The following is a 14,164-nucleotide window of genomic DNA, read 5'->3' on the forward strand; positions in this document are numbered from 1 at the left end:
ATAAATGTGCATCAGGAGCTTATGAAATGCATTTTCATGGCCAAGCCTAACTCTGCTCAATACAAAGTGTCAGCTGAAATGCTGTAAAGCACGCTGCATTGGACTCTGGAGCAGTGGAAATGTGTTCTCTGGAGTGTTCAGTCCCACTTCACTATCTGGCAGTCTGTTGGACAAAAATGGGTATGGCTGATGGCAGAAGGACAAACCCTTTTGGACTGCATAGTGTCTACTTTAAAGTTTGATGAAAGACATAATGGTTGTTCGAAGGTTTTCCAGGTTTGGGCTAGGATCCGTGGCTCAGGACAAAACATTTTAGACAATTTTGTGGCAATAATTTGTGATGGACCTTTTCTGTTCCAACATAACTATGCCCCTCTGAATAACGCCAAGTCCATAAAGACATGGTTTGACAAGTTAGGTGTGGGGGAAACTGAATGATCTGCACAGAGCCCTGATCTCAGACTTTCTGAAGACCCTTGGGATGAATTGGACCACCAGCTGAGAGCCAGATCTTCTCTTCCAACTTCCATTACCTGACCTCACAAATGCTTTTTTGACTGAATGGGCACAAACTGCCACAGACACACTCCAAAATATTGTGGAAAGTTATCCCAGAAAAATGGAGGTTGTTATAGCCAGTTGGGTTGGGTAACTCCATATTAAAGCCCATGGTTTTGGAATGGGATGTCCACAAGCTCATATAGGTGTGACAGGCTGATGTACACAAACATTTGGCCATTTGGTGTAAGTTTATTAATTAGTCCTCTGTCAAGAAACAATTAAATCTTAAATTTATTTTCTGCTGAAAAATGTGATCTTACATGTGTCATAGCTGTTGATGGAACTTAAGTTTCAATGCTGTTAAAAAAAAAGAGCTCTGTCTTTGGGAATACTTGTAAATCACCTTTCAATGGCCAATAACTGATCTGATGCTTTTAAAATGCACAGTGTTTAACACAAGTTCCAAGAAAAGTTATTGTCAGGACATTCCATTGTTCTTCTGATGCCTGTTTCAAGTTTTATGCTGTGTAACTTACTAATGAATGGGAACAAAGCAAGTCCTAAAGGTAACATACATGCAAGTTTCTTAGTCATTATCATCACCCATCAGTCTTAAATTGCTTAAATTAACCCCAAAATCATACAAGTCAAAACAATTCCCAGAATCATAATTCGTAATAGTCTGTTAGCGTTATATTAAGTTAGACATCCTAACTAGCATTAGCCACAGAATAACACACACAGACTTACACATTAACATTAACACATTAAACTAAACTACACGTTTCTCAGATGGAATACAGAAATAGCTGGGAGCAAACTCCTGAGTTGGCCCAAGACTCTATAATTCTGTAATTATACACATAATTAATGCTCATCTTTCAGCAGATTGGAGTGGTGGCTCTCAGGCTAGGGATCTATGCCGGCAATTGGAAGGTTGCTGGTTCAAATCCCATAAATGCCAGAAATGATTACACTCCATTAGACCCTTGACCTAACCTGCAATTTCTCCCTCCTGGGTATGAAACCTGCATCCAGCCCTGCAATCAGGTCCTCCAACCTGAAGGGAAAACCAGGGGGTTGCAGCCACTGTAAAAAACCTCACACTGTTCCACTCCATTCGAACAAGTATGGTGCTGAGGTGTCACCCATTGCAGTTGTGCTAGGGTCCTGATTCTTAGGTGATTCATTGTGTGATGGGTGCAGCAACACACTATATCAGAGCATGCTCTTAACCTCTCTTTAGCAGATTAATTCAAGGAGCATTCCAGAATGTCTCCATTCTAGTTAAGGATATGAATCATATATATGGATGCAATATTAAAAGGCTTAAAACAATAAAAATATCTTTATTCTCACTTTGCAAGTGAGTAAAACTAAATGTCAGACATACTGACAGACAACCGTTTTTTCTCAAACATTATTCCATCTGCCATCATAATTTTTTTAAACTTTGTATTATCTCATCTACTTTAAGCTTACTACTGTGAACTCTTAAAGGTAACAGTTCTCTTTACTGAACATTCCTTTTTATTTATTGTTGTAACTACTCATCAGTTCCTTTCTAGTTATCTTGTTGATACCGACTGCATCCTTTTCAAACAGCTTCTTTGGTAAATGCAACATCATATTTGCCATCTTAAAGTGTTCAAAATGCAAAGGACCTTACCACAAGGTTTCCAATAACCATGACCATCATGAAGACAATGAGACACATTGTTTGTCCAGCTACTTCCATGCAGTCCCACATAGTTTCAATCCATTCTCCACATAGGATGCGAAAGACAATCAAGAAAGAGTGGAAAAAATCATTCATGTGCCAGCGAGGTAGTTCACAACTTTCATTGATCTTACAAACACAATCCTTGTAAGATTTGCCAAAGAGCTGCATCCCCACCACCGCAAATATGAAAACGATGATGGCCAAGACCAATGTCAGGTTACCGAGAGCTCCAACTGAGTTTCCAATGATCTTGATCAACATGTTCAGTGTGGGCCAAGATTTGGCCAACTTAAACACACGAAGCTGTAAGAGAAGCAAAGTAGCACATCAGCAGGTGACATGAGGAAATTACTGGAGAAAATCCATAAGGATTTAGGCAAGAATAAAGGAGAAACTTAGAACGTTACAGGAAAGCTCAGCATTTCTCACTATTGTTTAATTAATTAATTTATTTATTTAAAGAGCTTCTAAAAAAACCAAATTGCTCCCTGGGGACAAAATAAAGCTCTATCTGTCTCTCTGTCTATCAGAATCTTCAATTTTTTTCTGTTATGTTGCTCTCATTATTTGATACAAAGTCCAGTGCAATTCAAATAAATGCATTTCAGCTTTTAAATGTTGCACACATTTCACCCTAACAATGTCATACGTGTGCTTCTAAGGATCTCCTCCTGAGCTCATCTAAGGTATGTAACAACCTGCCGGGACAGGAGAGAGCGCTATTGTTAACAGTATTCTCTTCTTTCGCCTCTGCAGCAACACAAAGCCGCCCAACAAGTGCGTTTAACTTTGCCCCTTCCAGTACATCGCCTTTAAGAGAGTGGGACATCCAAAGGAGAATGTCACTTAGCGCATGGGCAGCCTGCAAGATGGAGCTCCCAAAGCGCAGGCAAACCTTCATTTATTTCTTATATTACATAACTCACAATCTTCTATTTATTTTGCTAAACCCCAGCCTGGGCATAATATACCAAGACGGGCGTCAGTTTCTTTTGTTTTCATTTCTTATTAAATGGGATGACACAGTTGGCGCCCCAACTATTGATCATCTCAGAAGTCATTCCAGCACCTGACCACAAATGCACAGATAAATTTGCATTTCAATACATAGAAAACAATATGTAGCAAAATTTAAAAATTTTACATATAACTTTATCGTTATATATCAATAGCATGGACGGCACGGTGGCGCAGCAGTAAGGAGACCTGGGTTCACTTCCTGGGTCCTCCCTGCGTGGAGTTTGCATGTTCTCCCTGTGTCTGCATGGGTTTCCTTTGGGTGTTCCGTTTCCTCACACAGTCCAAAGGCATGCAGGTTAGGTGCATTGGCGATCCAAAATTGTCCCTAGTGTGTGCTTGGTGTGTGTGTGCCCTGCAGTGGGCTGGGGTTTGTTCCTGCCTTGCGCCCTGTGTTGGCTGTGATTGACTCCAGCAGACCCCCCATGACCCTGTGTTAGGATTCAGCAGGTTGGATAATTGATGGATGGATGGATATCGTTAGCATCCATTATTTTCTAAAACCATGTACTGTATCTACTATAGATTTATGAGAGGGGGAGAGCAGTGCTTATCCAAGCACTTAAGCTAAAAGAGAAATATTGGAAAAGCCACCATAAGACTCACAGAGATGTGGGGAAAACAAGTAAACCCACTCAACTCAGGCCAAGGTCTTCTGGTGGCATAAAGCAATAAATAGCATATATTCTGTACTACAGAGTTTTTTCTTTATTGTTAATATTGTAGTTTTTATAAAGAATGTAAAGAATGCATTTTAATTTATGCATATTATTCATATAGATTAACATATTAAAATCTGTATTATTTATTTGATTTTTTTAATGAAATACATAAAACATTCAATATTTTACCTTTTAACCATTCATTATATGTTCATCCCTCAAAATGGTATTCCTTACACATTTGTTACTTAAACTCAATTTTGCAATATATATTTTCCTGTATTTTTGCAGTGTATGCAAAAAGTATTGATTTACCAAATCACTTTTACTGATTGCAGTATATGACATATGATACCAAACAGGACATGGACCATATGCACAACTAAAAATGTGCTTTATCAAGGACCATGCCAGACCAAGCAAGACCAGAGACTAATAAACATAAATAATAATAATAATAATATTACCAACAGTCATTGTACTCTGCTGTTTTGAGCATATTCTCTGTAGTGCATGAATAAATATGTAACTTTCTCTCAAGGGTGTTTTGCTATTCTAGTTATTGCCCGAGGTTACAGATATAAAAGAAAAAGGGAGGTGATGAACTGCAGTTGCAGTCAGCGCTGATATGGTGGTAAATGTATGGGATTTAGGTCATTCTGTTAATACAAAAGAGTCTAAAAGAGAAAACGCGGTCACCTACGATCCTACAACAATAAAAAAGGTACTATAGCTAGCAGTGTCTCTCCCAAGTTTCAGCAAATTAAACTTTTAATATTAAGGCCTTTACTCACATCTACAATCAGAATGGGTGATGCCTTTGCATTAGGGTGAAAAAACAGGTAATTTTAAAGTTTACTACATGACTCGTGATATTTAATTTGTGTGGATATTAAGATTGTTATAGGATTATTAAGTCACGATGCAGTTTATAAGTGAATAAAACGGTGTAAATAAGACTAAAGTATTTATGTAGGAGTTTAACAGGCAAGTGCCCTTTTGGCCAGAAGGTTTGGAAAAGCAAGCACCTCATAGTGACTCGTGCAATTAATAAATGTTTTTTCAAGAAGAAGAGGACATTGGGATATATTCAAATAAAAAAGAAGGACACTGGTTAAGCTCAGACAAACTAAACAGTACTTGGAACTTTGTAATCAACATGTTATCATATTTAGCTAAAACTATCTTCATTCACAGGTAACAAGATCATTGGAAATGATCAGATGACTGATAATGGCAGTTGCAACTATTGCTAAATCTGGCATGATCCATCACCAAGGCACTGAATTATAAAGAGACATGACATCACAACTGGAACAGGGAGAGAGAGAGATATCACAAGAGGATAACAACAAACATCAGGTCTGGCCTAAGAAAACAAATGTAGTAGTATCCAAAAGCAATTTGGCCACCTGATTCCCGGCTTGCTGTGTGGCTCTGATATGAATTGCTCAGGATATATGTTTTTAACCATTATTTTATCTAAGATTTGGGTGTATGCCTGGTTTTTATGCAAATATACATAATTAAAGTTTGTTCTTATCTCACTGAAACTTCCTTTTTGTTTGCAGACTCTAGCAATCAGCAGGTGTAGGAGGCTGTGGAGGATGAGCGATTATGATACCTACCCAGGTTCTATTGGATTCTAACCCAAAATGTAAGTGTTAAGGGCTTCAGTAATATAACAAGAGGTGTTCGTTCAAGCTAAATTCTTTCTGAGGTGGCAAACTGGAAGCAGACAATGGAAAGTGATCTCGGCATTAGCAGGCTCCCGGCTTTTGATAGGGTATTCAGTGTAAATACTTTTAGTGTAGCCAGTCCCTGTTAGGAACGAGTCAGACCTTGCAGTGGGAGAACGCAGAGCAAGATCGGTCTCAGCCATCGCTAAGGTATTCAGAGGTTCAGCCCTTGCAGAGTTGGAAAAATGGGAACGATCTGAGCAGCTTGTCACTGTTAAGGAAGTTCAGGGTTAAATCCTTTCAGGGTAGAAAACTGAGAAAAAATTGGTCTCAACAGTGTTTATCCTGCACTTATTAAGGATTCCAAAGGTACATATTGTGGGATGTACATGTAAAAACAGGGTTAGTAAGGTCTGGAACATTAATTAGGCATTTCAAGGATTAACCTGTCCACCAATAAAAAAAGAACCTTGGGAATCTACAGAGCACTGTTTTGGACACATTCACAATAAAACTGTACTGATAAGACAAAACTCCAAAGGCAGAAATGTTAATGACAACTGACTTACCAAACGGAAGGATCGGAGGACAGACAGGCCTTCCACATTGGCAAGTCCCAGTTCCACCAGACTGAGAGTGACAATAATGCTATCAAAGATGTTCCATCCAGTTTGAAAGTAATAATATGGATCAAGAGCAATGATTTTGAACACCATCTCAGCAGCGAAGATGCCAGTGAACACCTATTGGAGACATAAGTACGAGACTTTATAGGTTAGTTGAAGCACTAAATGCTATGGTCAGGGTTAACATGTATCTTTGAGTGAGAGGGAAAAAAAAATTATCTGAAAACAAAAATTATTAAACTTATTTATTGCTAGCAATTAACATTATAGTATGTCTGTGTTTGTAGAAGATTGAAAATAATTTGTGATATTTACCCCTAGATATTTAAACTGCTCTGCTAAGATAAAAGGGAAGGTGTCAAATCTAATACTGTGTACTAGAGAGTTCACCGGAAAAAGCACAAATTAATTCAAATTAATTTTGAGTCCAGATATCTTTTGAAAATCTGCCAGTGCTTTTAGGACTGCTGGCACAAAATGTTGTGGGTTGGATATATACAGTACCATATCATCTACATATAGTGATATTTTCTGTTCAAGTCCTTCTCTAAAATCCCCTTTATCTCTGTTGCATTTTGAAAGTAAACAGCCAATGGCTCAATGGCAACTGCAAAGATCAATGGTGATAGGGGACATCCTTGTTGAGTACCACATTCTAGTTTGAAGTAGTCTGAAATACTGTAATGCTGTTTCTATGAACTGAGGCTTCTGGACTAATACAGAGTAGTTTATTCCAGGGGTTTCCAAATTTTTGGACGTCAAGTACCACCTGAGTTTAAGTGAGTTGCGTTGCGTACCACCTACACCTTGTTGAAGGGGAGGGAGAGCTGTAAGGGGGGGGAGTTTGGGTCTAAACCGCCCCGAGATCTGAATAAAAGTTAAAGAATTGGAAGAAATTATGCATAAAATTAATGAAAAAATTTGTGCATGTACATAAATTGATAAATTCCGCCCCGAAACTAAATCCTGCCTTTGGCTTGTATGTGACGCAGTTACTGAACACGAAATGGTATCAGCTTTGTGCTTAGATCTAGTGACTACGATGCGATACAGCGGCAGTTCACGTGAGCTGCTCTCGTGTGATGTTGCAATGTCCACGGCTTTATTTAATGTTAGCTAAGACCCGGCACTTAAAAGTTTCTCGCCTCAGCGATTTTAACTCCGTTACAAAGTAATCCAAAGTCTCATTTATACCTCGTGTCTTCTCATTAAACTTGTATCTCGCGAATAAAGTATTCGTCAAAGGCATGACAAACGGCAGCGTAAGCGTGTCTATAAACTTAATTTAAACTTACGGGTTACACCGTGCTTTGTTTCTTCAGTAGCTGCACTCATGAATATGCTTGTATGCGTTTTTCTTCAGCGCTCTTTGGAGCTCTTCCTTGTTTTCTACGTACTGCGTTCACAGTCATTTCACGTGATTACGTGGGAGGCGTGATGATGTCACACGCAACTCCGCCCCCACGGCCATAGAGCTGAAGTCCATTACAGTATATGGAGAAAAATAGGTTACAGTTATGACCATTAGAATTTCAAAATGAAACCTGCCCAACTTTTGTAAGTAAGCTGTAAGGAATGAGCTGTCAAATTTCAGCCTTCTACCTACATGGGAAGTTGGAGAATTAGTGATGAGTCAGTCAGTCAGTCAGGGCTTTGCCTTTTATTAGTATAGATAAAGAAGGAATTAAAAAAAAAGTTTGGGGAGGGTATGGGCTGGATGTGGAATTGAAAGAGGATTTTTTTCTCAATGTCACAATCGAAGTGCGTTTGTCTGATCTGTCAATCTATCATTGCTATACCAAAGAAGGAAAATGTGGAAAGGCACTTTCGAACTGTTCATAAAAACTACGAAACTGACGTTCTTCTGAAAAGCGTTCTGAGAAAGAGAAAGGAGAGGGAACTAAAATCGCAGTTAATCGGACAGCCGTCATTTTTCACTCGGCTGAATTCAAAAGCTACTTGACTGCATTATTCGGCTCTACTTATTTATGCGAGGCAGCCTTTTCCCACATGACGATTATTAAATCCAAATACTGTAGTGACCATAAATGTATTGAATTATTATTGTGCCATAAAGGTTATTCAGTTATGCAAGGTATGACAACATACATTTTATGTATAAAGTAAACTCAGAGTATAAAATATTATAAATATATATATATATATATATATATATATAATTTTTAATGCAGGTAGATCATTTCGACCTGGGCATTTTAAAAGTAGCTCGCAAGCCGAAAAAGTGTGGGCACCCCTGCTTTAAATGTTTTAATCCCAGACATTTTCCAAACATTAAATACTGTTTATGTTTGAGAGGGTGGAAAAAAGTTTGTCATGCACAACTCTACAACTTAAAAAAAAATATTTTCAAGTCCCTTCCTTTCAAAGATCCCAGGGTAAAATGAGGAAAGGATCTTTCAATTAATATTTCAAATAAGGAGTGGAAGGCAGCCATTCACAAAATACACTCTAGTTCCATGTGCACAAAGCATTCATTCATTCAACTTAAAATATTCTATCATGAGCATTTATCTTGATTAAACCTATCCAAAATGTTTTCAGGGCAAGATTCAACTTTTGAGCGCTGCAATCTAGCTCCAGCCTCAGGCATGCTACAAATTAAGCTGTGTTTGGTGGACTCCCAGATGGGCTGAAAGTGGAGGATAAACAAATCATAATTGCATTTACCTCACTACTAGCACAAAGACTTATCTTGCTCAACTGGAAGAATTCCACTCCACCACTTTTAAGTCAGTGGGTAACTGATGTCCTATACTATTTGAAATTGGAAAAAATCTAATTCTCACTCAGAGGATCTGTTCAAATATTTAAAAATATGGCAGGATCTAATCAATAGCATTTTAGAATAAGCTTCTATATCGGGGGGAAAAGGATACGGTTCCTTCCTTGCTACTTTCAAAGATTTTCTTTATTGGCTGGCTCTCCTTCCTCTCTTTCTTTTGGTTGGTTTTGTTAAGTTTGATTTGACTGTATGAATTCTTATTTGCTTTTAATTAAAATCAAAAGAAAAAAAAGAAAATAAGTGTAACGAAAAATCACATGGTAAGTTACCTAGTATCTAGGCTAGTTTTCCAGCAAATAGTCAAGTACACAAAAGAAAATAAATTCCAAACGCAAGTAGTGAAGTAAGTCTATACTGTACGCACATTCCTAACTTGGTGCTTACACTGCTTAGCCACTAGGTCAGAGAGCAGTTACTGGCCTAGAAACTCTCCATCAGTGAAATTAATTGAAAACGCCCATGTGGCAGTATTCAAAGACACCAAACTTCCAAATTCTCTTACCAGGTTTCCCGTTGCCAAGACACTTTCAAACTGCTCTGTCATAGGGTAATGCTCCATAGCCATAAAAAGGGTATTCAGAACAATGCATATGGTGATGCCAAGGTCCACAAAAGGGTCCATGACCACAAATTTCACAGCTTCTTTAAATTTTATCCACAGGGTACAGCAATCCCAGATCAGGAACATGTGCGCAAATTTATACCACCAAGGAGGACACTTCTGCTGCGTCTCTTCCAGCTCTGCACAAAATGAAAAGCAGTTCTGTAATCATAATACATTCATTTCATGAAACAGACTGATAATCAAGGTACCTGATCAGTGACTGTGATAAAGTTATTTATCTGATTGGCGATGTCCTCATGTAAATTGACCCATGTCAGGATAAATCACACATCATAAAGGTGGAATCTTAAGGTTAGTGTCTCATCCTGTCTTAAAGTGCTCTCTATTGCCTTAGAACCCATAGTAAAGGGGGCACTACAAGGTTGAGATTTGATGCTGATCACATATTATTAATAAATGAGCTTCCTCCTCATCATCACATCCTGCTACGCTGCTCACTTTCTTACCCAAATTGCAAGTGATATCCCTCACATAAATCAATTCCATCATTCAGTGGGTATTGAGAATGCAAGCACTGGCTTATGTGCAACTCATTGTCCTAAATACGCAGGCACTTTTACACCTATGAGTGTTTTATGCATTTTTGTTGTTCTTGCAATATCTTTTTTTTTTTTTTAACTCTAACTGATCTGCACCAATCAGCCTAAGCCTGAGTGAGTTGGTGTGGACCAAAAGACCTTCTCAAACCTAATTCTGTTATAGCAACTAAATATTAAAAGTGCAATACTAGTCTGAAAATAATAATGTAATGAAGTAAAATATTAAAGCAACCTTCTGTAAGTCATGTAATCCATATCTTAAACTAAATACTAGTTCCTGGTGAAACAAGGAAAACATGCAAACTTCATACAAACATTGGCCAAAGTAGAATTCAGACCCTGAGGCAGCAGTGCTTACTGCATTTTGCTTCCATAATAATAATAATAGGCAGCAAGGTGACACCGTGGTTAACACTACTTCCTCACTGCTCTTATTGTCCAGAGTTGAAATTCTGGCCCAGTCAAACTTGTGTGTAGTTTGCATGTGCTCCTTTTGTTTTTATGGGGGAAAAAAAACAGGTCACCGGTGAACACACCCATTCTCACAGGGCAGACAGAATTTAACTGAATTCCCATTACTCTAAAAATGAAATGGCACATATCTTAATTTATTAGGTGATGCACTATTAAAGAGACATTCTATTTGTTTTTCTTCAATAGCTGCAATCTAAAATTCCAATTCAGGATTATTTCAAACTTTGATACATGCAACAAAATCTAACAGAGAGCATAATTATAACTAGAAATAAAATTGGAAATAACATAAAAGCAGGTCAAAATCCCTTGGTTGTTTATAATGCTATTTACTAAACATTAACTCAATGAGATACTGTACAAAGCTGTGTTGGTTAATATTATTTTAGGTACACCATCTGATCTCTGTCTCCTTAGTGAAAGCTGACATATTCATTTAGTTGAAGCATCACCACATGTTATTTTTTAACTTTCTTCACAAACCTAGATGTAGTGGAGAAGGTAACCAGAGGATATTTTTATTAGAGCAACTGTCTATGGCTTAGATATTAAAGTAGAATCTAACTCATATTACTAATGTATATTCCACCTTACTGCAGTGGGCTGGCGCCCTACCCGGGGTTTGTTTCCTGCCTTGAGCCCTGTGTTGACTGGGATTGGCTCCAGCAAACCCCTGTGGCCCTGTATTAGGATATAGCGGGTTGGATAATGGATGGATGGATATTCCTCCTTAGCCATATTCATTATTTTTGACTGAATTTGGTGCTTTTTATTTGCCTTCACTACAAATTTTGATCTTGTATTGTAGTTTTAATGTGTGATTTTACTTAACTCTGTCGACTTACATGAAAATACTGCCCTGACCAAAGCACTGCCTGAGGCATATGCCTCGTTGCCAGCCTGGGATGCGGCAATATTTTTTAAGGTGTTAAACAAGACACATTCAATCACAAAAATTAACACGGTAACTTTCCCAGGCGTAGTTGAAACTTAATTCTGCAGAACAATATAGACCTATAATAAAATCCTCAGAAAAAGAATGGCCACAAATGTGACCAGACATGAAGACACTCACCTTAAATTAATGAGGGCACTTACACTCTTAAATTACACTCCAGAAAAGTAAAGCCTTGATTTAGAGCAAAAAAAAGTTACAACTTTCACTGTAAATATTTATTCTAGACTGAATTGAATCCTATTTGATCAAAGCAAAAATAATCCTCAAATACTATTTAGAATAGATGTTAATTTGACAATATAATATCAGAGCATTATCTTAAAAATCAAAACTAGACCCAAACATACAAAATAATGACTTTTTTTTTACTGGTGTTGTATTTTTTCTTTGTACTTTTTAGTTTTTTGTTAACTTTCTAATTTCTCCGAACTCCTTATTTGCTCACTGTTCATGTTTTTGTAGTTTTTATTATTTTGCCTTACTTGCTTTTACCCACTGTCATTTAATAAGGGCTGTCAAGTGTGACCTGAAGAATTCTATTTAAACTACCTCATTGGACAAAGCTCTCTGCTATAGGACTAGTTAGCCTGTCTTGATGTTCTCTTTCACTCCCTATTGTGTTTCACTCGTATTCTTTGTTTTTAGTTTTGTTGGTCTTTTGACCATTATCCATTGGCATTTTCTGGTTTTGACTTTTCATTCATTTTCTTACATTTTTCACTTGATTTTGCCAAATTGTTTTGTAAATTACTGGATTACTTTTTGGATTTGATTTGATTTAGTGTTTAATATTTAGTTTGTTTTGTATTCTTTAAAGTGTATTCTCCCACTTTGGAATGTGAGATTATTTTGTTTTATTTTTTGGAAATGTGATCTTTGTTATTTTTTTAATATTATATTTTATATTGTCATTAAATATGTTATGGCTTTCTTTATTATAATTTTGAAACATATTTTATTACTTCTCTTTCTATTATTATTGTTAGTCATCCATTTGCTTATTCTTTGTCTTATGCTGAAGTTGTAGGACAGCCCCAGACCCACATAAGTTTGGGAAAGCATTAGAGTCAGTGCAGAGGTACCAAGCTTGTGCATACGTATGTTGTTCGGTTCTGTTTCTGAATTTTGGATTTCGACATTTGGAGATTGTAAATGCTTTTGTTTGATTCTGTGGTTTATGGAATTATGTTTGGTTTTTAAGAGTTTAAATTTGGATAATAGACTTTACTTTGTTAACCTTCACTTTGCCTTCCCAGCAAACATCAATCTACTCCTTTTGTTTTGCTTTATGTTTTTTGATAATAAATAGTTTAAATATATTTTAAAGGAGCTCTGTTTTGTTAATTTGGGCCAGGAGTTTTATGATTTCTGCTTCCTTTTAGGGTGTACAATTAAGTCTTGGCTCCTTTGGTCTATGTAGGCATCATCTTTTTCTCCATTTTGAGGCCAGGATGATTTTGAGTAGGGGCTTCACTGAAGCCTTAAATCCTACTTTTTAAATCAAAGTCATTTTTGAGTCTTGAGTGCCTAGCAAACTAACACCAGAACTTATATATGTGTTCCAGAATGTCCAGGAGGGGACGGACAGGCTGTTGGCCAAGGCCACCAGAACTTTAACATTGTCTGTTGACTGTGACTTTGATCATGCACTCATCCTAACTTCATTTTCTCCAGAAGTGTTGTTAACTAGAGTTTTTGTTTTCCTCTTCTCCATTTTCAGCTGGTCAAATCTCAATTATAATATTAACCCTCTAAGGTCTAAGCCATATTTTGAAGTGTTTTTGAAGTCCATCTGTTTATTGCATAACATTGGAATTTTACAGAGTGTTTTATATATAGTATTTTTTTCTAGCAGAAGTTGGACTTTTCAAAGATTACTAGTAGAACCCATCCATCCATCCATTATCCAACCCGCTATATCCTAACTACAGGGTCACGGGGGTCTGCTGGAGCCAATCCCAGCCAACACAGGGCGCAAAGCAGGAAACAAACTCTGGGCAGGGCGCCAGCCCACCGCAGACTAGTAGTACCATGTATACAATAATTTTGCAATAATTGTGATGTAAATGGCCCAAGACTGGTCAAACACCTTTCAAATTTTAAGTTCTCCTTTGAAAAAAAAATACAGAACACTGACAGACCCAACAGTTTTGAGAAAATTGCAAAGACATGCCTTTAGCATGTTTTTCAATGTCATTCAACTTTTTTCACTCAAAACTCAATGAATTGTACACATTTCTTTCTTATATAAGAAAATCAGAAAAGTATTTACTTGTGCCACTTTTCATAATAGGCTCTTAACCTGAACATTTCTTCAGGGGAGTTGCACAATGGCTGACCTTTCACTCTGACCTCCAAAGATCATGCAAAAAGGCAATTTCCCCAAATATATCCAATCAAAAAATCATATACAAATGTTAATTCAACCTGATGGCTCTGAGATTGGGAGTGCTTTATAACAGTAAAATTGTGAAAGCCTACTGAGTCTGTACAAAGAAAAGAGAGCTACTGTATATTGAAAAAACAATTGGTTGAACTTAGATGATAAGGTTTTGGA

General features: G+C 37.2%; 1 protein-coding gene across 1 annotated transcript in view; it reads right to left on the minus strand.

Moving 5' to 3' along the window:
* scn4ab (sodium channel, voltage-gated, type IV, alpha, b) overlaps positions 1–14,164 on the minus strand; it is a 100,354-nt gene that overhangs the window by 36,274 nt on the left and 49,916 nt on the right. Inside the window, exons 13-15 of the mRNA XM_039739452.1 lie at positions 9,514–9,752; positions 6,152–6,325; positions 2,171–2,527 (exon numbers count right to left, since the gene is read on the minus strand). Of these exons, the coding sequence (XP_039595386.1) occupies positions 2,171–2,527; positions 6,152–6,325; positions 9,514–9,752 (770 nt within the window). The remainder of the gene's footprint in view (positions 1–2,170; positions 2,528–6,151; positions 6,326–9,513; positions 9,753–14,164) is intronic.

Source organism: Polypterus senegalus, chromosome 17 (assembly GCF_016835505.1).
Source record: "Polypterus senegalus isolate Bchr_013 chromosome 17, ASM1683550v1, whole genome shotgun sequence".
NCBI classification, from domain to species: Eukaryota; Metazoa; Chordata; class Cladistia; order Polypteriformes; family Polypteridae; genus Polypterus; species Polypterus senegalus.